Genomic DNA, 24,287 nt, shown 5'->3' with positions numbered 1-24,287 from the left:
GCTGCCCAGTATAGGAGCCTGATTCATTAGCTGAGCAGCTAGGATGACCTTCATACCTTGGGTGACCCTGTGGGAATATATATTCTTGGCATACATACACTCCCAGCACTTTTCACTTCTCTGTCCCAGGAACATCCCCTAAGGCAACATAGCAGGACTTGGGGCAGGGAGGGCAGGACACAGCTCTATAAATACCAGTAATATAACTTCTAAAACTTTTTTTTTAAGTTCTTCATCACAGGACTGCCTTAAAATTGATTGTAAAATTGCACTTGAATTTAATGCTTTTCATCAAACTATGATGCTGAAATCCTAACAACTATAGGTGACAAGTATTGCCTTACCTACCCCTAAAACCACAGCTCTATATATCCTGCATATCACAATAATTAAACAACCTGTACATTCAGAAGTGTATCTCTGAATGCTAGGGACTGATGGCAAACAGTGTTAGAGAACTGTTTCCTTTACACCCTGTTTTTAAGCTTCCACCCTGATTTATTTATTTATTTCTCAAATTTATACTACCACCCATCTCCCCCCTAAAGAGGGACTCTGAGCGGTTTACAAACCACTGATACTGTTCCAGAAGCAACCTGGCTGTTCTCCCAGGCCTTGGGGAACGATGGCTGCGGAGCCTCTGTTGTGTTTTGGTAATATATGTCATGTGTTTTGTCCAGACAGTCATGGTCTCTTCTGTTCTTTTTATGTATTCTTTTGAAGTGTAAGCCACCCATAGACACTTTGGAGTCAGGCACCCTTTAAAATAAATAAATAAATAAATAAATAAATAAATCTGACCACTTACGTATGTTGGAAGTAGCAATACAGCAAACATGATCTTATAAATGTTTATATGAATGGGAAAGTTTCATCGTAATGTTGTCAGGGTTCCTACCTTGAAAAGCTGTAATGTGGCCAACGATCATATATTTCAGTTCAAAATTCAGAGTCTGAATGTTCTCTATCCTCTCTCTTCGAACAGCTGCTTGATAATTTTCTTCCATTTTCTTAGTGCAACATGTTGGTGATTTGTGTTGGCAAATCTGTAAGCTGGAATCTGTAGCAACAAAAAAAGCAATGGTAAAAATACCTTTAGCAACACCAGAAAAGATCAACATTTCTTACTAGCAAGTAATGTTGTGTCATTAAAGAATAAAGCATTCAGACTCTCTGAACTGCTCAAGCACTGAATGACTACAGTTTCATTGATATCTGTATGTGCTGAAATGAGTCTCTAATCTTTCTGGGTTTTTTGGAAAATATTTGAAGGTGCATGAGTTGAGATACAGAACTGCATATGTGTGTCTCTCTCTTACCCCTGTTAGAGTGATACAACCATCATAATGCAGCCAAGTTGTTCTAGTAATTACAACTTGCTCATAAATTTATTTATTTATTTATTATCCCACCTTTATTATTTTTTATAAATAACTCAAGGCAGGGGGCATGCATAATATTCCTTCCTCCTCCTATTTTCACAACAACAACCCTGTGAGGTGAGTTGGGCTGAGAGTGACTGGCTCAAAGTTACCCAGCTGGCTTTCATGCCTAAGGTGGGACTAGAACTCACAGACTCCTGGTTTCTAGCCTGTTGCCTTAACCGCTAGACCAAACTAGACCAAATCATGGGCTATTTCTGTTCATTGGAGGACTTAGCTTAGTAGCTGTATTTTAACAGGAAATCTTACAAACTTTATCCAAAGCAGAACATCAAGTTCTTTTTCATTTTAAGTTACATACTCCATAGGATAAATTACTGGCTTTGACATATAAGGCTGCTCTTTTTTGTTATAGAAAAAACACAAAGCAGTATTAATGAATAGTATAAAACAGACTATGTAACCTTTGTCATCCCAAGACTGTATATCATGAAGACATGGAATTTCTGCAGGTGTTGCTACCTATGCATCTCACACTGGGTTTGATAAAAATATTTATCTTCAGGAAAACTATTAATCATTATTGGAAAAACAGAAGAAACGTGACACAGAGACCTTAGCAGCAGTTGGCTGCTAAGATTCCTTGCCCCATTAATTTCTTGGACAAACACATAGAAGGTTGCACAGAATATCTGGAGACCAGGGCCAAAAGGCAGTAAAAAGATTGCTCCTAAATAGAATGGCACAGGTCTTTTGCATGCCAAAGAATACTATACAAAACAAAGAGTATTTAAGGACAAAATGTAAAGCAAGCCACATTCTCACTATAATGTCTCAAAGTCACCATAAGCATCACACTGTGAGTTTGGAAACTTTAGTTCTTCAGTGCTAGCTTTGGGAGAGAATATTTCACTACCGAATTCCAATATAAGCTTTTTTGTACTCAATTGGTCTGGCTGTTGAAAATTAGCATTGTCACAAAATTAGAGATGGACAGCTATATAAATTTAATAAATAAATACATAAAATACATAAATTAGCAATAACTTGAAAAAGAGCACAATTCATACTATGAAATTTGATGTATAGCATACCACCATGGGTAGAATAGATGCACAGGGAAAGGGGGTGAGGAAAAGAGAAAAATCCAGACAGTAGAATAACTGAATGGCACATTGCATATTACCACTCAGAGGAATGCATACCAGATTTCAAGCTGCGGGTACATCTGCACACCAGCTTCCCAAGCTGCTGGGTCAATGCATTCAATGACCCACCTTTCTGCAGATGCTGCCTTTGGAGCCAAATTAAACTATCCAAAACAGCTAACTTGAATGAAGATCTTTTTTATAGCGGTAAGCTTCCCAAAGAAAGACAAATCAATTGGGTCTCTAAGATCCTCATGGCTCAGAATATATATTGATACTAAAATTGGACAACCAAAATCTACCAGAACTGGAAGGCAAAGCCACTCAGTATGGAACTTGCATGAAAATAAATATTTAAACGCAACAATATTTTTATATATTAATCTTTCATTAGAGATAACATCAAAATGTAAAATTACAATTGTTGATTCACAAAATAGACTATGTCACAGTCAATTCTCAGTTATAATTGGCTAATAATTCCTTTTTCTAAATAGATAGGAGAACAAATAGGTCACACAGCCAATAATTATTTCTCAGAAAATCTGGTAAACTATGTTTCAGAAAATCTGATCTCACAGCTAATAACTACTTCTCATAAAATCTAAAGAACTCAGTTTACTAGATAACACAATAAAGTCTTGACACAGAATGAACAAATGAATAATTCATGCTGCTTGCATGAGAAATATAACTATAATATGAATATTGAAAATTTAGTAGATTTGAATTAAAAATTAGAAAAGCAGATTAAGTTAGATCCTATTCAAATCATACACTGGGTTTGGAATTCCAAATCAGATTATCAAACTGAGTTAATTTGATTCAGGAAGCAATTTGACCAGGAAAGAAAACTTTCTGTACATGAGCAGAAGGCCACTAATTGTTAAATCAATTCTGATGCAATTCATTTCATTAGATTATTTTCAATCCAATGTAACCCAACTACCTTCAAATAAACTCTCTTAATCCAATGTTTTCATAGCCTTATTAAAATATTCACCCAAAATTACTGTAAAGGACCTACAAAGCAAGATGGTATATGTATGTTTCTTTTTATTCAAACCTATTCTGTCACTGAAATATTTAACATGAAGAAAAGAAATGTCTTATGATCCATTTAATAATCTACAGAGATTGGAAAATGTCTGCACAGTTTCACATAGGATTCTCAATATTCTCTCTGGAAATACTGAAAGTTGAAGAATGTGCAATAAAAGTGAGCAAATTTGCTTCCTGTTGAGATCTAGTGGATCTTGGATCCAGAGCAGCATGAATAAAAAATGGATTGTATCTGAATAAACATCATATGAAATATTTAGAGATTTTAATGCATAGCAAATTAAACACAAGCAGGGACAGAAAGACAAATGCAGGCTGCATTGAGTTAGCATCAGTTGTTCAAGACTTGAAAAAAATCACTGATACTAATATAAATTATTTTAATTTGAATTTGCAACTAACATCCTTATGTGATGTAGAAGATTCAGCTGGAACATTACATGTGAGACACGTATTTAACAAAACTTGCAATGTTTGAAAAGACAGTCAAAATATACCCAATAGATGGCAGATAGAAGGCAATGAGATTGAATACTTGAGTTATATTCTAGTCTTTGAATATATAGGAAGCATGTTTTAAAAACTCAGTGGAAAATGCATTGAGGAATGCAGGTGTGATGATGATGATGATGATGATGATGATGATGATGATGATGATGATGATGAGACAGATAGTGGACAATTTATCATGGCACTTACTGTTTTCTAAGCCAAGTGGTGTAGTTGCTTTGTGATGCTTCAGTTTACATGCTTAAAGATTATGATCTTCCAGAGCTAAGTTTTTACCTCTTTCCAGAAACTAGGAGACTGGGGACAAGCTGTTCCACAGAACAGGCATCAACACTGCCTGTAATTTAATCTCATTGTTTTATTATTAATCCTTTAAAATTACTGAGGATGAAAAACATAGCTACAGGAAATGCAGATTTCCTTTTGTGATGCTTCCCTTGATTTGTCAAAAATGCCTGTATCACACAATATACTTAATTTCATATGCTTGCAAGATAATGCACAAGATCATCCAGTAGAGATTAGAGCCCTGCATGGAAAGAGACATGCCAGCTGCTCAAGCTTGTTTCTGAAAAAGGAAAAGAGAGCAGAGGACATTATTGCTGATGGACAAAAGGTAGAGAATACCAAAAAGAAATCAATATGTGTTTCACTGCCTACAGAAAGGCCTTTGACTATGCAACTGTTCCATATTAAAATGGGTGTACCAGGACAGTTCACAAAGGAACTTTGTGAAACAGACTGGTTTCAGATTGGCAAACAAGTAAGACAAAGCTCTATACTCTCTCCCTATTTATTCAACTTATATGCAGAACATATAATGTTCTTACACAAGAGGTGCTGGACTGGATGAAGATGTGTGTGAATTTAAAATTGGAGAAATAAACCTCACTAATTTGCACTATACAGATGGCACTACTCTGATAGCAAAGAATGTAGATGATCTTTAAGTAATGAAAATCAAAGAGCACAGCAAAAAACATTAAAGGTAAAGACTAAACTAATGACAACAGGTACAGCAAGCAGTCTCAAAACTGATAATGAAGACACTGAAGTGGTGGAGAGCTCCTTTAAGATCAATCAGCAGCAGCAAAGAATCTAGCGGTCAAGAAATACACTACAGAATAGCCCTTGGTGGGGCTGTAATGATTCTTTGCTGTTGGTGATTGATCTTAAATGACAAAAGCACATGTTATCAAGTGTCTATAACAACAAAGATTAGAATTGTTCAAGACTTTTTTCTTTTTTTTTGCTGGAACACTCTATGAATGCCAAAGCTGGATTTGGAAGAAGCAGATTAGAAAGAGTATCAACATATCTGAACGTTAGTTCTGGAGAAGACTTTTAAGAATGCTATGGATAGCCAGAAAAACATACAAACAGATCATAGAACAAATCAATCCATAGTTCTCACTTGATGCACAAGTGATCAAGCTCTGACTATCATATTTTAGAGACATCACATGGAGATGAGATTTCCCTTGAGAAGTCCATAATGCTTGGAAAAGTTGAAGGGAAAAAGAGGAAGATAATGTCCTGTTCTAGACTGAGCAATCACACAGAAGCAAGTTGCATCTGGTTTAATGATGGGATTACAAGAATCTAAGTTGCTGCTCATGCTTGTTGTCTCCCTGATCTGCTTCAGGTGACTGATTATCTGCCAGCACCTGAGGCTGACAGCTTGTTGGATCAGGCCCTTCAGCCACTGATGAAGAGAAGTCAGCATAGATCATAATAGATGGCCAGAGGCAAGGTGAAATGATTCAGTTACAACCACAATGAATACACCACTGAGCGACTTGAAAAGGCCAAATTGGACAGATTATCCTGGAAATAATCGATCCATGTGGTCGCTAAGATTTGACACCAACTTGATGGCACCTAATCAGTCAATACATTGTACCAATATGCTGCAGAAGGCAGTGGTAACAACAACAAATATTACTGTGTTAGTAGCACAAATGGAGCTCAGCTGTCTTGCATTTACTTCTTTTCTACTCTCTGTATGCCTTAATATTTAAAACCAGGCATTATACTTGCTACGTATGTATGTATGTATGTATGTATGAGAGAGAGATGAAGGAGAAATTAATTTGCTCTGAACTTTTGTGAACTTACCCAATTTCTACCTATGTGAAACAACTAGATTTATTTGGAATGCACAAAGTTTTCAAAAGTTTGTAGTATTCATAACTAAAAAGTTATATTAAAATCTCTATAATAGGGGAAACTGTTCATAAAATGTTTTATATTAATAGCAAATCTGCGTAAGATATGCACACATTGGAAATAAATACATACCAACACTAAAATGTATTTATATGGAGGAAAGTACATCAAAATGCTTACATTTTTTCTGCAGACCTTGTTTTTTCCCAATTCCCTATGTGTAGCAGTTCTACCATTTCAAAACAAAGACTTCCAAAGAAAGTTCCTTGGTCAATTGTATGTGTCAATCTTCTTTCTTACAGATATTCATGCTGAACACATAAATGTCTGCAGGAGGATTTACATCATTTTACAGCAAACGTGGTGGTGTTACCAGAGCACTCAAATAGCCCCAATTCCCTTAAGTGTGTTTATAGATCTTATTCTGGCATAAAGCCTATAGAGGGCTTATTTTGTTTGAATGTATGCTTCCAAATGCATGTGGTTTTATTTCTTTTATTAAATCTAGATTTCATTGAGATGATGTTTTATAGCCAATGGCAACTATTTTTCAACAGCAGCTTCATTGGAGGAAAGGTGAATTAGTAACTGATCCAAAAATGTTTGTGCTAACTTGCTGTCAGTCTACTGCACTTCTCTTGGTAGCTGCCATTACTATTTCCTGATACAATGTGCATGGATACAGCATCTAGGCCAAGAAAAAGCAAATATTTTTTCTAAATCAATCTATGGTGGAGGATGGGAGTTATTGATAGAGGACTACAGCTACAAGAAAAAAAAACTTTTACTTCTCCCCAACCAACTAGTTCCCCGAGAATTTCCATTGAGTAAATGTGCATTATTAAACTAGAATGATGATCAAGGGTGCCCATTCAAGGCCTATCCCAATACATTCTGGCTCCCCTGCTGATTATTGTATGTTGAGCATAATGATGTGAAATGTGTTCTAAATGCATTGAGGTGAATGCTTTTAGAATCTTTCCCATAAGTGTGGACATTATTAAACGAATAATCTTATCTGCAGGAAGGCCTGAATGCAGTCAAAACCACCATTTATGCAAAATTCCAAAGCTTAGTTCCATAGGATGGAGAAGTCCAGGGAAAGGCGGGGGGGGGGGGGCGGGCAGGATGGAGGAGAGATTCAGAAAGCATAGTAAATACATTAGACACTTTTTTAGAGAAGCAGATGATCAGTATACACTGCTATGTTCTTCCTGTTGTGAAGATTGGGCAAATGTTTAATGATTTAACATTAACAACTACAGCAGAACCTTTTTTATGCTGTATTCCAAGATTCCATGGATTGAACATCACACATCTATCCAGAAACCACCTGAGCACTGGGAATGCTTTCCTTTTGTAGTCATGCTATTTATGACAATCCCTATTCTTTGCCAGGTGATAGCATGGAGATACCAATGAGGAATAATAAAGTAAAACCAGAAACTCTTTAATGGAGGGTGTTTGTATTTTTCCATGATGCCTTAATATGCACACCCCCTACACAATAAGGAAAGGAGAGGGAACAACTGAAAATAACAGGTTAAAAACAAAACAAAACCCTTGATCCAATCATTAACCAGGGCCAGATTGCCTAAATTGACCGAGAATGCTTAAGTGATCAATACTTACCAGATACTATATCACCAGGAAAGAATTATCAAATTGGGTGACCTCTGACATCCTAAATCCTGAAGATGCATAGTAAAGGTAAAGGTAAAGGTTTCCCTTGACGTAAAGTCCAGTCGTGTCCGACTCTAGGGGGCGGTGCTCATCTCCGTTTCAAAGCCTTGGAGCCGGCGTTGTCCATAGGACACTTCCGGGTCATGTGGCCAGCATGACTCACGGAACGCCGTTACCTTCCCGCCGAAGCGGTACCAATTAATCTACTCACATTTGCATGTTTTTGAACTGCTTGGTGTGCAGAAGCTGGGACGAGCAACGGGAGCTCACCCCGCCGCGCGGTTTCGAACCGCCGACCTTCTGATCGACAGCTCAGCGGTTTAACCCGCAGCGCCACCGCGCTGCGGTGCATAAATGTGTTTTAAAAATAAATAAGAATTTTATGTACTTATTAAAAAAAGTTCTGGTTGTTGCAGCATGATTATTTTTATTAATGTTATTTTATTCATTTATCACTTTTCTGTTCTGTCCTTTCCCCAAGATCAGGGTAGTATACAGAGAGAGGGAGTGTGTGTCTGTGTGAAATCAGAAATTTGGCTGTGGATTTTCCCACAGTAAAATGAAACATCTTTATGTCAGTCTAAACAGAAAAAATTAATTTGGCAATACCAGTGGAAACTGATCTCCATCCGGAAGCAAAAAAATAACAGTTCTATTTAACTTTAAAGCGCCAGATGGAAAATGCTTATGCAAAATAGCAATCAAGTTTCCAATGCCGCTACTTAACTGGAGATTATTTGATAAATACTTAATTTGCAATGGGTATTATAAAAGACAAATCAGAATTAATTGCATTTGCTGATAGCATACAATTAGACCATCAGCTCTCAAATCAGACTCTCCTGAGCACATGTCAAAGGCCTGCCTGAATGCTGTCTAATTCAAATGGCAAGAATCCTCAGGGTCTCAGGCCAGCATTTTCCAGTCCAGCTATACGCAATACTTTATCAGAGTGAGGAACCTGTGGCTTCCAAATAGTGTCCAATAGTCAGAGCTGATGCAAGTTGGAATCCCATAGCCCAGAGAGCCAAAAATTCCCCATCTGATTTAGGACCTAATGCCATATTTATAAAATCTGTAGAGAGTTATAACAGTCTGTTTTTGAACTGAATTTGTAGGGAATGGAACCACAGCTCAGTAATAAAATTACTAGGGTGAGTGGCAGGTTACTACTCCCAAATTCCAAGTAAAATGTGTGGTTCCAATCCACCGTATGGTTGAAATAGGCTCGGTAAAATTCCCACAACTAAAACAAAGTTTTATTATCTTTATTTGGCATACTGGGGACCTGTAATAAGGTAAACAATGTGTTTGTTAAAAACATGTTTGAGACCTCCGCAAAATGCCAGCATGGAGAGAGGAATAGGGAGAGGTGGGAAGGGATGGAGTCAATAAGTAAAAGGGAGTTCACATTTAATCATGGAAAACAGTTCAGCTCAGGAACTTTGCAATGCTGCTTTAAAACTTCCAAGTACTCACCACTTCAAATTTTAATCTGCATATAGACCTATTTCCATGGGGAATTCAGTGCAATTAACCCAAGGTTTTATACATACCCATATTTCCTCCCAAAGTACTCAAGAATATCAGTCCACTGCAATTTTATATTAAGCAGCATGCTCAATAGAATTGTATTTAGGCTGACTGGGATCAATTATTTATTTGAAGTGGGACTGATACCCTCATATCCTAATTGATTATATGCTCCTGCAGTCAATTAATATTGGATTGCTTGTACTATTAGCTAAGGATCCAAAGTCAGTCATTTGTTAAGTATGGCTTACTGGGTTAGTGGAACAGATTCAAACAGCCCTCTGAATTTGAATAACTAGAGTTACATTTTATATCTGTGATATAAGCCAGAATTCTCCGAAAGAGTTTGCCTTATTGATAAACAATTAAGTCAATGACATTTGAAGTTACATCATAATTCAGAAGATAAAGTTTTAATTACTCATTCTTAAAAAGCAAAGTTTTGCAGAGCTAGTAAAATGCATTCCACATATGGCATATGACAGAACACTGGTGTGCAAACTATACTCTGTCTTTATAAAATATGTTTCTTTTTTCAAAAAAAGAGTGAAGTAGAGAAATGGAGCAAATGATCTGTTATACAGAAACAAAAAAAAGACAGTTAAGTCCAGCTAGAGCCTGTTCAACCAAAATCCAATCCACTATTTGGATTTGAAAGGGAATATTATAATAAGGGAGATTGTAAATATTTGAGTTGTTTAAAAAGATCATTATGACTCATATAAAGTACATATATCTTCCATCTCTCAAGTGTCTTTAATGCCTTTAATACATAAAAAGGAAATCTTACTATGAAACCATCATAATTCCAAACCTTAAAGAGAAAGAAAGGGATCATTAAAAGGTTAAGTGATAAAAAAGGTCTCACTCAAAAAAAAAAAAAAGCAGATCTTCAAGTAGTCAGGAGGGTTTATTGGGCCCTTACAAGGTACTAGAAAGGGCCCAATTTGGTCTAGTTTGTCAGTTTGGTCTAGTGGTTAAGGTGCTGGTCTAGAAACCAGGAGTCTGTGAGTTCTAGTCCCCCCTTAGGCATGAAAGCCGGCTGGGTGACTTTGGGCCAGTTACTCTCTTTCATCCCCAGCTCACTTCACAAGGATGTTGTTGTCGGGAAAATAGGAGGATGAAGGAGTATTAGGTATGTTTGCTGCCTTGAGTTATTTATAAAAATAATAAAGGTGGGATAAAAAAATTAAATAAATATAAATAAATAAATAATACTTCTCTTCCACTGCTGAGCAGTCTTATTTGCAGAGTAAACCATAGATTATGCTGAGTAAATGTATCTGGTGTCAGATCACCAAATGGAACAACTGCAGGACAGAATGTCAGCTATTGGGACTATGGTTGCTAACCAACTGGAAAATGAAATTCGTGCTATTCCTCAAAGAGCAGATTAATCAGAGGACTACAGAGCCCTCCTGTCCTCCCTCAGTGACATGGGATACAAACTGCCTAGCTACATCTCTGACAATATTCTTGGCTGGAGAATTCATGCGTGGTTTAAAGATTTCTAGGCCTTTTCTCAGAAAAGGCATTGCTTTTCTAAAAAGCCCATGGAGCAACCTTCCTCAGAAGCCCACAAGACTACAAGCTACAGGACCTTTAGTAAGCCACAAAATCTTAAGGGCTTAAGGACTTCCACACTTTTCTTAGACCTAAAATGAAGCTTAATCACCTTCCCAGGATATCAACAGACATTTTTGTTCTGGTCAGTTCTGATTTCTACTGGAATGGTATCAATGAATGTTTGTTCACTAGAATGTAATGGAGTTTGTCATAGGTTACTGTGATGAAATTATAGTCTCGTCCTTGCACAGGTACACAGCACAGGAACAGCATATAGAAGTCCCCATTATCTGATCCTCTACAATGTCTGTATAAAGTTATAATATGTTGTAGCCTTTGGTAAAGGCTGCTGCAAAGGGAAATGTTTTATAGCTACTGTAGAATGGCATGTGTTTCAGTTCCTTTAAGATTAATTTTTGGATTGCTAGATCATAACACAAGGTTACCTTATGGTAATCCTTGGTGCTTTATGTAAGGTTGCTTATGTTTTCCAACAGTTCTTGGAAGCTGGCATAGTATGTTTCTCAAAGAAAAAGTGTACCTCTTTATCTCATTAGTAATTTCAACATCTGCAACTGAAGTTAATCTGTTCCAACTGTTGTATCTCTATTAATCCTACCTGTCATGATCCAGGATCCAGGGCTTTCCCTCAGTGTATAGTAAAACTGAAACTGGGTTGGAGGAAAACTGCTGCTGATGCATTGCTGGGTAGGGCAAAGTAAAATACCACCGTATCAAAGGTGCTATACCTCAGTCTTCTGAACATCTTTGGCCAACCAACCCATTTGACTAAAAGTAGAATTTCCCTTACCCTCTTTTTCTGAGCACCTTTTCAATTCTGTACATGTACTGTTGGTCAGCAGGGACCTTTTGGAGCTCTTTTTGATAACAATAGTTTTTTACATACATATTCTGCATAGTCTTTTAATCTATATACCACTCTTTTGCCTCTTGTCCCCAATTCTTTGATTTCATTTGTGTAGGTTTGCTAACAGCTGTTTTTCAAATCTTCCTTCAAACTCAATACTTCGACATGATCCCCCATCTTAAGATCTTTCTACTTCCTTTTGCTTTTTAATGTGTCCTGTACAGTCTTACCCATACCTCCTGTTTGTTAGACAAGTTTCTGGGTAAAATGTGGCCCAGATGCCATAGCAGTAAGTACTACTTTAGCCCTGAAGAACATTGCCCAAAATGTTGTATCTGTAAAATATCTCAAGTTTACTTTTCAGGGTGCAATTAAATCTCTCTATGACACCCACTTTAGTTTCACTATGAGTAACTAAGTGATGAACCCTATAACATTCTAAAAGTTTCTTCACAGGGGTGTTTAAGATTTCTTTACCTGTATCTGTTTGTAATTTTCAGGGCAACACCTTCTTTGGAAGATGTTCTAAAAGGCAGTGGCTACCTTAGGTAAAGGTAAAGGTTTCCCTTGACATTAAGTCCAGTCGTGTCCGACTCTAGGGGGCGGTGCTCATCTCTGTTTCAAAGCCGAAGAGCCGGTGTTTGTCCATAGACACTTCCATGGTCATGTGGCCGGCATGACTAAACGGAACGCCATTACCTGCCTGCCGAAGTGGTACCTATTAATCTACTCACATTTGCATGTTTTCGAACTGCTAGGTTGGCAGGAGCTGGGACTAGCAACGGGAGCTCACCCCGTCACACTGATCTGAACCGCCAACCTTCCAATTAGCAAGCTCAGCAGCTCAGCGGTTTAACCCGCAGCACCACCGCGTCGCTTAGTAGCTACCTTACTCACTGACTTTTCAGGTAAAGGGATGGCCTAGGCATATTTAGATAGTATGTGTATGGCCAGTAAGATGAACTTTATTTTCCTGATCTTCTTTGGAAAATGTTGAAACATCCATGAGATCAGCCTGCCATTGCTGGTCTAGGCCAGCCAATATTGTTTTATTTCTAGGGAAACTGACCCTTGCAGGATTATGTAGAGTATCAGTTCCTCACCCTGTTTCATGCATTGCTTTTTATCATGTCTTCTGCTCTCTTGAAATAGGGAATTCGTACCCCCATAACTCCCTACAGTAACATATTAAAGACTGAGGGAAAATAATCACACATCAATTTAAAAATTGATAATGTGATTTATTTAATTTATTGATAATGTAAATACATACAGTGCCATGACACTGGAGGAAAACCCCTCATCATCTTCAGAAGAAGTATTGTGACACTTCTATCATATGTGTGTGCTTTCTGGCTGGTCTGCATCCATGAATCAGTCCCACAGTCACAAACAGGCCAGTTTTCACTTGAATTACATCACTCAAATCACAGTAAAAATAGCAAAGCCTCTCTGTTGTAATAGAATCATAGCTGCATTCCAGATCTGGAATAGTCTCAGAAGATTTTTGATAGTAGCAGTCATCACAGTAATATGAACATGGCTTCCTTCAAAGGCAGTGTTAATTCAGAGACTGCAAAATATAGATCAAATCCTTTAGTGTGAGTCCAGCCACTGGTATTTACAAGCAAGAAGTAAAAACTATTTACTTACCTGCCAGGGGTCCTTTGCTGAGATATAAAAGGGGTCTGTTCAGCATTTCACAGGCTTACTGGTTAAGTATTACATTATATTGCTTCTATTTTCCTCTGTTACTCATCAGCTTCACCAGAATTGCAACACTGCTTTTGAGAACCAAACAAGATTAGCCTGAAGAAGCAATTTTCTTTATCAAGACTGAAACAAACTCAGCAGAAATACATTTTTATTAGAGCTTTCTTTATTGTAAAAGTGCTCAAAATAGGGCTTGCTTCAAAATATAGGTTTTCTAGGTCTTTGCACTCAAGTGGAAGGTTATATTATTCATGAACTTTAGGACTGGCAATGAGCCTTTCTTGATGGGATTAGGTAATATGTCATACGTGGTAGGGGTCTGTCTTGATGACATCTTTCCTGATAACCATATCTGGTAGGGATTGTCACCTGATTATGGCTGGCCCATGTGCATTTTGATTATTTACTTTGATGACATCACTAATTAAAATTACTGATAAATGCCCATTATAAATTAGTACACACAGTGAGGATAGTGTGAACCCCAGCAACTGCAGAAGCAAAGAAGGGGCAAAGAAGAAAGACTGTTTTGTTGAGAAGAGAACAGCACTATAGATTTGGTAATAGGAGGACTACATATGAGAAACAAAGCGGAGAAGTAAACAGTCACAGATATTATCATACTTAGATGAGCAAATACTGTATCTACTTCTTATGCCAAGGGTGGCATATGTAGATCATGTAGAGCATACATTTTTCCTATTTCCCCAAATGGGAAAAATATATGCTTTAAGCAATCTGATTATGTTAGCAGAGGATTAATTATAACATAATGTTTTTTGATAAAGAAGCAAATATTGAGTGAATTTGAGCCCAATTTCTCTAATCATGAAGTACTAAGCAACTTTTCCTACAGACAATTATGAGAAACAGAGAAAAATGTGGATTGTTCATTTCTCAGTGTGCTCTATGATTTAATCCTAAAATCAAAAAGGTAATTTCTAAACTTTAAATCATCTTCTGATCTGGAAGCCCCTTTTTCTAATTTCCATAGTAATGAACCTTCTGGGACCAGCCCTTCCCATGATGATATAACATTCTGCTGACATAACACTTAGGGCTGTGCAAAGCAATCAAAAGGAGTGCTTCACAAATCCTATTAGCACAAGCAAAGCATCTCTCCTCGGACTAACCACCTCTTTTGACAGGCTGACAGAGCTGCTTCAAAGGCTGTCTGCATACTTGTATGCATATGCACAGATGGTCCACTGCCAGTCCCAGCAGAAATGTTGCCTATGCATGCACATACATACAACCAGGGACAGCCTTGAAAGCAGCGAGCAAGAAGGAATGCTTCACTCGCACCAGTGCATTTTGCAAAGCATCCTTTTTGAATGCATGGCTTATGTGTGCATGAGTGGAACAACTTTTGCAAGACTTGCATGGTCGCTTTAGGAACTGAATAAGTGTGTGAAGACAGCTGAGAACCTTTGCAGAAACAGCCATGTGTGCCTTGCAAAATATGTGAGACTGTTTAGCAATTTGAAGAAAAGTACTTGATTCATGCTCCCACATGTTGCAAAGCACCTCTTCTGAATGCTTTATACATCTGTACTGAACATGCTATAATGTCCTAACTTTGGTGGGAAGTTACAAATGACAATCATGGCTGGATTCTCACATGGACACATCAAACAGGAAGGGGAAAGTGTTTTGAATTATATAAACTATACTGCTATGGTAATACTATGGCAACTTGAGGAAAGAGAAGATGTTTGCAATACAGAAAACCCCATAGGCTAAATCCAATAAATCAAGGTCCTGAGATGACAAGGCCAGTATTCCTATGATGCTGTAAATAACTCATCAAGAAAAGCAGTAGGTGTTCTATTGTTATTTCAAGGTAAGAAAAAGTTCATCTGCACATGGTCAAAGTCTTTTATGCATTTTTAGTTCTCAGGCAATCTGCATCTAAGAATTGGATAGCATTCTAGTGTTATAGGGCTAGTTCTACATTACATAATTTCCTGCAATGCTGCTGCTGTAAAACAAGACTGAAAATAGCTTATATCATAAAAGTTGTTATTTTCTATACTGATTGGAGAGTTGGGGGGCTGCATTGTAAGGGGGTAGAATTAGCATTACCTTTGATCGGGAGACCCAATTCCTATTTTGGAAGGACAAACTCACTGCCCAGAACGAGCAGGTGTTTCTGCTTCCCTCCTGGAATTGAGAATTTTATTTATTTATTTATTTAATTGGATACATTTATATGGCTGCCCAACTCACACATGGTGACTCTGGGTGGCTTACAAGATTGAAATCCATAAAACAAAACACACACCCCACAGCGGCAACAAGCACAGTCAAATTAGCCACTTGATCGGATCCGTATTTGACCTGGGGTCCCCAGGCCCATAGACAAATCCATGTCTTCAGGGCCTTCCAGAAAAGGAGCAAGGAGGGGGCCAATCTTATCTCTGGGGGAATGATGTTCCTTAAGGAGGGAGCCACTACAGAGAGTTAGAGTTAGAGGGCTCCCTCTTTCAATGGGAAAGAGATGCCATAAACTGGATCAGAAACCGAGTGTGTGTGTGGGTGTGGCAAAGAGGAGTTAAGCCAGGAAGACTGCAGAGAAGCTGGGGAAAAGCCTCCGGTTCAAAGGCAGGCAACTCGGTGGCAGTTCCATGACACAAGGAAGGACTATCCTTGGAACCTTCCCCTCATGGAACCCTCACTTTCCCACTGACACAGGCAAGACTCGCAGAAAGAGCCAAATGTAAGCCCACTGTGTGCAACAGGAAACATGGAGTTTTTCAAACCATCTCCAGGAACAGAGGACTATGAATCCTGGGGGGCAGGGGAGAGAGAGAGAGAGAAAGGCTCCATACATGTCAGGAGAGAAGGAGTGAAAAGGGTTTTCAAATGTAAATGGACTGCCTTTGGCTACAAGAGCTGAAGACTTGGGGAAATAAGAAAGAATTAAAGAGTTAGGAGATCGAAAACATGCAAATGTGAGTAGATCAATAGGTACCGCTTCGGCGGGAAGGTAACAGCGTTCCGTGTCGTCATGCTGGCCACATGACCCGGAAGTGTCTACGGACAACGCCGGCTCTAAGGCTTAGAAACGGAGATGAGCACCGCCCCCTAGAGTCGGACACGACTGGACTTTACGTCAAGGGAAACCTTTACCTTTACCTTATAAACTTATAGCAATAGAAATCAGTGTTTCTCAATCTTGGCAACTTTAAGTTGTGTGGGCTTCAACTCCCAGAATTAAGACAGGTAGGAAGCAATTCAAATAGGAAATAAGCACAAACATAAAATTAGCATTAAAAGTCAGAAGTAGGACTTTCATTTTGTACAATAAAACAACCTCTAGTGGGGCAAAAACAAATCTAAGCCTTTGTGTTTGTCATCTATACCAGATTAAGAAAAATCCTAACACTGACCTATAGCTTTCCATTTTATTACTTATTTATCTTATCTATTAAATATTTTAAACCACCCAAAAGCTGAAGCTGTTTGGGTAGTTTGCAGTAAAACACATACAAAAAAATACAGTCTGACTATGTGTATACACACAAACACACACACAATAAAATCAGAGAAAAAAGAAAAAAAACACCATATAAACTAAGCAACAGCCCAGCAGTCATTCAAAAACTAAAAATTAAAAGCCAATTAAAAAGCCTGGAAAATAGAGGGGTCTTCATGTGGCACCAAAATGATGCTAATGTGGGCACCAGTCAAACCACCATAGAAAAGCTCTCCTCCTTGCAAAAGCCCACTTCACTCCTTTGTACAATCCTCATCTTTCCATAAGCACACTAATTCAGCCACTAGGCCACAACTCCCAGGTACAACTGAGAAAGATCTCGACTTTCATTTCCTGCATCCAAATCTGAAACTGACATAAAAGAAGACACTGATGCAGCAGTCCTGATTATAACAAAAGCATCAGCCCACATACCTTTTACAAAGCTATAGGGCAGACAGCGTCACTTGCCCTGTTAGATGTTAATGCTTTCTCAGTAAACTGTTTGAAAAAAACAGAAAGTTGTTCAAAACACTCAAAACACCAATTACTTTCTGAGCCCTTCTTCTTAGGAACTTGCCATAAAAATCACATGGCTTAATCAAACCAATATCTCCCAGAACGAGAGCAAATAGCAAATGCTTCAGAATATGGTTCTAAAATGCTTCTACCAGCTTAAACACTTCCTGAATTTGAAGAATCAGCACTTAATTTGTGAGCCCAACGAAACAAGGGCAGTGGATGGCTTTGGTATGTGTCATTCTTTGCAATTGTACTCACAAATGCATTTAATACAACACAAACCTATACACACAGATGCTATATGAATGTTTAGTCATTCTGAGTATTCCAGGTAATAGTATGATCATGCAATAAATGTGCAGCTGTTATTTAGTTGGGGTGAAGGTCCAAAAGTCATTTCCGGCATGTCTGTCTGTCTGTCTCTCTGTCTGTGATTATGCTTATGAATACTCACACTACAATGTTTTGCTGCTGAAAAATTGAACTTGGATGCCAAAACTGTACCTAGAATAGTAGTGAATTTAGCATAGACAGGTTGTATCAGTATTAGAAGTATCTACAGAGTAACAGCTTTGACACCAGTGTGAACATTATTCTCCCTTCTTTACTCATGTCTAGATAGTCTAAAATGTTGTCTTCTTTGAGTGTTTTGAGCATTCCCCAGAAGTGCTCAAGCAAAAAAGAGCATGAAGCCAAAAAAATCAACAAACCAAAACCCTCACACCCTGCTAAAACCCTAAATCTGCAATCCTATCCACATTTACTTAAAAGCAAATTCCACTGGAAAAAACTGGTCTTGCTTCAGAGCAGATTTATTTCACCCTCCTGCAATATGAATGTTCAACAACTCTAAGACATTTTAGAGAAAGTTTGCTCATGCAATAAAAGTGCAGCTGTTACTTAGTTAGGGATGGGGCAGGGTGGAAATGTGAAAGAATTTCATGCAGTTATTATGGATTATTTCATTATAGCATTGGTCTGAAATTTTAGTTATATGGATCCAATCAAGTGGTTAATTTGAGTGTACTTGTTTGGAAACTATACTTTTTCCTAGTAAATCCTGTGCTCATGTCAGAGTGTTATTTTCCCCTTCCTATCACCTTACTAAGGGCAGCTATTTGAAGCTGATTTCTAGTTTATCTAATCTTTGTGTTTGCAAAATAAAGTAGCTTGATTTCTTCTTTAAAAACCCAATAAACACTCACTAAATTTAAATAGTAGTTTATACATTTGTGGGATTATCACTGATTCAGTTGTTAAAAGACATTCCATATAAAACTCTCAAGTGGTGAGAAAAGTCATTCTGCCTTCAATTTCATATTCCATAATACAAATCTAAAGACAACAGAAGCATCTGTGCTAAAATGTAATGTCAGTTTTAGTAAAAGTGCGAAAATTCCATTTGATAAACGTGCAGTTACTGCAGCAAAGGCAAAGCTGCTATTTTTAACAAGAAAAAAAGTTTCCATTTGACTTTTCTACAAAAAGTGCTTTACTGTGGTCCACCTGCGATTGAGTTAAAACTGATGTTATAAATTTTGTCCACTTTTCATGGCTCTTGCAACAAAGTGGTCTGGATTAAATTCTTTCTTGGCATGGCTCCAAAACCTCCCTAGGCTTGCAGTTCAGAATCATTCAACTCTGCATTTATTTCCCCCTGCACCAAGTGATCACAGCAATCTCATTTGGTGAGGCAATAGACTCATTTTTCTATGCCCTGGGATGTCAAAAAGAGATTTCCTAATAGTTTGGATTAGAATGCAGATACTGATCTGCTACAGGGTTTAGCTAACAAAAGGAACTGTGCAGAGTTCCTCTAACCCTTCAGGGGAACACTTACTCAGTTTCAATGCTGCTGTGCCTTCCACTTTACTGAGTTGCCCCCTAAAGTGAGAAGTGTTTCTGGAAAAATGTTTCAATACTGCATTGCTTTAATTCACAATTGGAATCTACACGGTGCTCAGATAATTGGGGAAAAGATAGGGGAGGCCCTTTCTGACTCTTGCTTTCCCTAAAAACAGGTGGTACAATTTAAAAGGATTGTACCCTGCCTTCAGTCTGATCAAACATTCTGAATCTTTGCTTCTTGATTGCTCCCTGTCACTCCAGGATAAAATAAGAGAGATGTTTATGTTTCAGATATAGAAATTACATGATACGAAATACCTAGCGACTTGAATCAGTGCATCTGTTCTTGACCCATGCATCATCAGGTTGTACCCTGCACAGCATGGCTATGTCATCCGTTCAGATCCTAAGGAATGTGACACCAACCAACTGCTGCTCTTGTGTCCATGAAAAGTAGGTAGTGATGGAAGGAAAAAGTTGTCTTCATGTATCTGCCCATGTGAAGGGGAACAAGATGAGATACCAGCTGCTCCTGCATCTCTCTCTCTCCCTCTCTCTCTCACACAAACACACAAAGTGTGTGTGTGTGTGAGAGAGAGAGAGAGAGAGTAAAGAGTTTTACCTTACTGGAACAGACATATATAATTAAAATTGGGGACCCAAAAATGATTTCTGCCCATTCTCTGGAGGCTCTAATCCTAACAGTGTGAGAGTATAGAAGCAAGCTGAATCAACTGGTTATGGAAGCAGCAGCTACTGCCTTCTCTCTTCTGTTGTATCCTCAATAGTGTTTTCTCACTCCTGAGCAGCTAACCTGTAGACTAGGTCATTCTGTAAGGCAGATGGAACCACCTGGAGGAAACAGCAGCTATGACGACTTTCCTATCAGGCTATTAAAGGGCAATAAGGCAGAGAAGACTGAACATTTCCACTTCTGTCCTGCCTACAGACTGAGGAAAGGTGATTGACTCTGCTTTGGTACTCTATCCATCTCTGGATAGAACGGCAGGGAGGAGGGTTGTTAGCCTCAGTCACTAGCCTGCTATCTCCTTCTAGGAGCTCTGTTGCCCACCAGATGTGGGAAAACTCCCACATTCCAACTAGCATGTACATTTTGAAAGTATAGTCCAAGACATCTGGAGAACAGCTCTTCTGTTCATCCATTTTCTGTGGACTGGGCCTAATAATGCCACACAGAGGGAGGGAAAGCTATTGTGGTAAATAAATAAATAACCACTGCCTCTACTTTGGGGTCATGGTAAAGGGTAAGAGAAGAATATCCATAGGAAATTATAGTGGTTCTTTGAAGGGAAATAATGAAAGGTAAGAATGACTATTGCACAGGCTCCAGCAAAATGTAAACTGAAAGGTGCCCAAAAAGAGCAGGGAGAAGTTTATCTGTTCTTTAATCTTCACTCCCCAGCAATTCCCTTTCCAACAAGATTGGTGAGGGAACATGCACATGCGGGTTTTCACACCCATCTACCCACACGCAGTCACCACATGCAGCCTTTGGGAGAAAGACTGTCATCTACCTTTGATCTATAGAGAGTATGAGAATAAAGTTCATAGAATAAGATTAACAGTAAGGAGGCAGCTGTATAACGCTGTATTTCATTATCAAAATTATATTTTGGTTATATATTTTATTATAAAGTTTTGTTTACCAATGAAAAAAGCAAAAACCTAGTACAGAATATAAATAAGGAAACCTGATATGCCAGTGTGTAGAAAAAATAAATAAATACAGTTTAAATAGATCACGTTTTTTAAAGAGGTGTGTTTTCAAAATATGTATTTGTAATTTAAGTAATTATGTCATCTGAAAGCAAGTGATTTTTTAAAAGGTTTTAAGTTAATTTTCAGATTCATAGATTAGCTAGAAAGAAGAGGGGCACTGAAATATAAATAAAAGATTTTACTCAATTATTTATGGACATTAACTTGGGGTCTGTAAAAATACTGTGTAACAGGGGTTTCTACTACACAGAAAGAATTATATGATGTGAAAAATTAAAATTAAATGCTCAACTGCCCCAAACCACTTTTTTGCAACCCCAGGAACCCCATCAACATTTAGTCATTTCCTGCCCCACCATTTGAGGAACTCAAGTAGAAAAAAATAGTTGATATCTTACAATAGAGCCTCAAATACTGAAGGGAACTTTCCGCCCTTTCAAACACAGAGAAGATTCCATCCCTCCTCACTCCCATATGGCTCCACCCACATCTTGTCATGGTTCTTGTCCTCTGAAATAGCATCCTGTGGCACCTCCAGCCACCACAATTCCTCAACCCTGTAGACAGCTGGGTTTTCTTCCCCAGGCTTTCAGATAGATGGCTGATGGTGTGCCCATTTGATGTGTAGGGTTTGCCTGGGCTTTAGTCTGCTGTTCCCTCCGTGGTGCTCTATTTTTATATTTATTGTCTCCTTTTTAGGTATTGTATTGCTTTTTAATTGTACACTGCCCAGAGTCTGTGTTGAGTTGCACCGCCTTATCAATCTAAATTATCAATCAATCAATCAATCTATTATAAATATGACACTGTCTCCTCCACCACTGTGGCCCTTAGCAAACATACATGAGCACACAAACACACAGAAAGCTTGGCCTTTAACTGGCAAAAAATTGCTTATTCCTGCCATCAGTTTGGTTTAGGAATCAGTATGTATAGATGACACTGACAGCTTTACCAGCCTGTCATTCCATCCACAACCCTGACATTCTACATTTCTCAAATCCCACCTTCGCCCATCTAGACGTTTTACACGTGGAGTAATAAAGAAATACACGATCCATGTAATTTCATTATCCATTCCGTTTTCTTCAAAAATCCATTCTGTACTTTATTAGTTGCTCGCTCTTTCGCCCGCATTGATGGCAACGGAGGCCAATCAGGTCAATAGTCATGCTCCGCTTTCGGTTTTTCCAGTGGACATTCTCGTCCTTTTAATGTGCTCTCTATTTCGGCGCCGTCTGTTCTCTTCCAGTTTGCATAGAAAGGAAGATGGTTCGGCTGAGTCCAGTTCCCGCTTTGGGTTGCGCCGCCCCAAAAGCGACTGAGCAAGAGGGCACACGGTTTCTCCTTGCGCGAGCAACTGCTTCTGCTGCCTTACACACCTGCGCTCGCCGCCGGTCGGCATGCTGACATCCCGTAGCTCCGGGAACCCAACCGATGCCAGAAGTGGAGGGCTTTCCAGGGTGTTACCGCGACAACCCCCCCACCCGCCCTGGGGAGTTGCTCCCTTTCGTTTCTCCATTAGCCCCGGGCCCTGGAGCTACTGTACTTATCGCAAGCAAAGCAAGTTGTACCAAAGATTTATTATGAGGGGAGACTTCCTAATTCCACCCGGGTCCCATTCAGTGCTGCCGCTGCCCGCACCGTTTAAACTCTCGCCGCTTTCCCCACCCGCCCCCCAGGAGCCCGACTTTCATGTCTCCGTGTCCTGTCAAAAGGCTGGCCGGACTGATGCCCTGCTTGCCCACTCTGTTCAGATGTTCGCAAGTGGGGTAGAATACAGGAGTTAGGTGTGTTTAAACGGGGGTCGGGGGAGAGAGAATCCTTGACGATTCCGGTGTAGGGGTGGGGTGGGGTGGGGTGGGGTGGGGAAATCGTACTGACCAGTTGTGGGAACATCGGGAACCAGCTTGATGGGACCGATCTGCCGGATCTGAAACGCCGCCCTTACTTCATGGCAGCTAGGATTCTTGGCTCCAACGACCCCGCTGCATAGTCCGGTGGCCGCCGTCGCTAGCAGTAGGAGCTCGAAGCGTCGCCAACACAAGAAGACTCCAGGGCTGTTGTCACCGGCCATTTCCACATTCCCCACAAGGGACAAAGATAAACCAGGGACGCCTAGCACGTCCCCAGAAATAAACCAACACGCACACACGCACGAAATGAAGGAAGAGGACGGGGTGAAAGGGGTGGCAGCGAGCGTTCAAGTTGAGAAGAAACTTGTCCTGGATAAACTTGAGAGCTGTGGGCGGGGGATCGAAAAGGGAAAAAGCCCCGCGGAAGTGCTCCGCTGAACCCCTCCAAGCCCTTATCCCAGGAACGGCGACGTTCCAAGAGCGGGACGCCGCAACCCGTAGAGCCTTCGCGTTTGCCCCGGGCGTTCGAACAGTTGGATGCCTCCGAGATCGTCAGCTGGGGAGACGCCAGTGTTCGAAATGTGACTTTTTCTCTCCTCCTCCTCCTCCTCCTCCTCCTCCAATGAACGCGCCTGGCGGGAGGTGGTCGTGGTCCTGCCGCCCATCCCTCTTTTCTAAGTAGTGGCTGTAAGAGGAGAGGTCGATCTGTTTATTAGCTTACGCTATACATTACACTTTTTCCAATAAGGACATTTCTTTTAAAACCACATTTACAGAGGAGATCCCATACAAACTCGTCGCCGGGTACTTTTCCTTTACGACAGTAAAAAGGGAAATGTTATATTGGATGCCCTCTAAATTCCCGTGAGATTTAGGACGTATTCGCTGACTGGCGTGGCCACAGAAAGTGTCATTAGTCAATCATGAACAAAGCGGAAGACCCGGTATCCGACTAGGCAGCCAAAATGAAATCAGAACAAAGAAATAACAACAGTGAGTAGCATTTAGATTCAGGAGCTTAGAAAAAACTAAGTTTGATTCCTGTGAGGTAGCCAATGTAAAGCAAAAACCATACCCAGATGCAGGCTTTAATAGCAAATTGGTTTCAAAATAACCACGTTTTATCTGCATGCCCTTTGGGCCAGTCACTCTCTCAATCCAACCCAACTCACAGGGTTTTGGTTGTGGGGAAAATAGGAGGCAGAGAGT

General features: G+C 39.4%; 1 protein-coding gene across 1 annotated transcript in view; it reads right to left on the bottom strand.

Annotated features, from left to right (window-relative positions):
• LOC134499867 (glypican-5-like) overlaps positions 1 to 23,581 on the bottom strand; it is a 408,362-nt gene extending 384,781 nt beyond the window's left edge. The window contains exons 1-3 of the mRNA XM_063306738.1: positions 23,107 to 23,581; positions 20,006 to 20,008; positions 899 to 1,060 (exon numbers count right to left, since the gene is read on the bottom strand). Of these exons, the coding sequence (XP_063162808.1) occupies positions 899 to 1,060; positions 20,006 to 20,008; positions 23,107 to 23,299 (358 nt within the window). The 5' untranslated portion in view covers positions 23,300 to 23,581. The remainder of the gene's footprint in view (positions 1 to 898; positions 1,061 to 20,005; positions 20,009 to 23,106) is intronic.
• Positions 23,582 to 24,287: the final 706 nt, after the last annotated feature.

The sequence above is a fragment of the Candoia aspera genome, chromosome 6 (genome assembly GCF_035149785.1).
Source record: "Candoia aspera isolate rCanAsp1 chromosome 6, rCanAsp1.hap2, whole genome shotgun sequence".
NCBI lineage: Eukaryota > Metazoa > Chordata > Lepidosauria > Squamata > Boidae > Candoia > Candoia aspera.
Note: the sequence above shows the minus strand (reverse complement) of the source record. Positions and strands in the feature narration are given on the sequence as shown.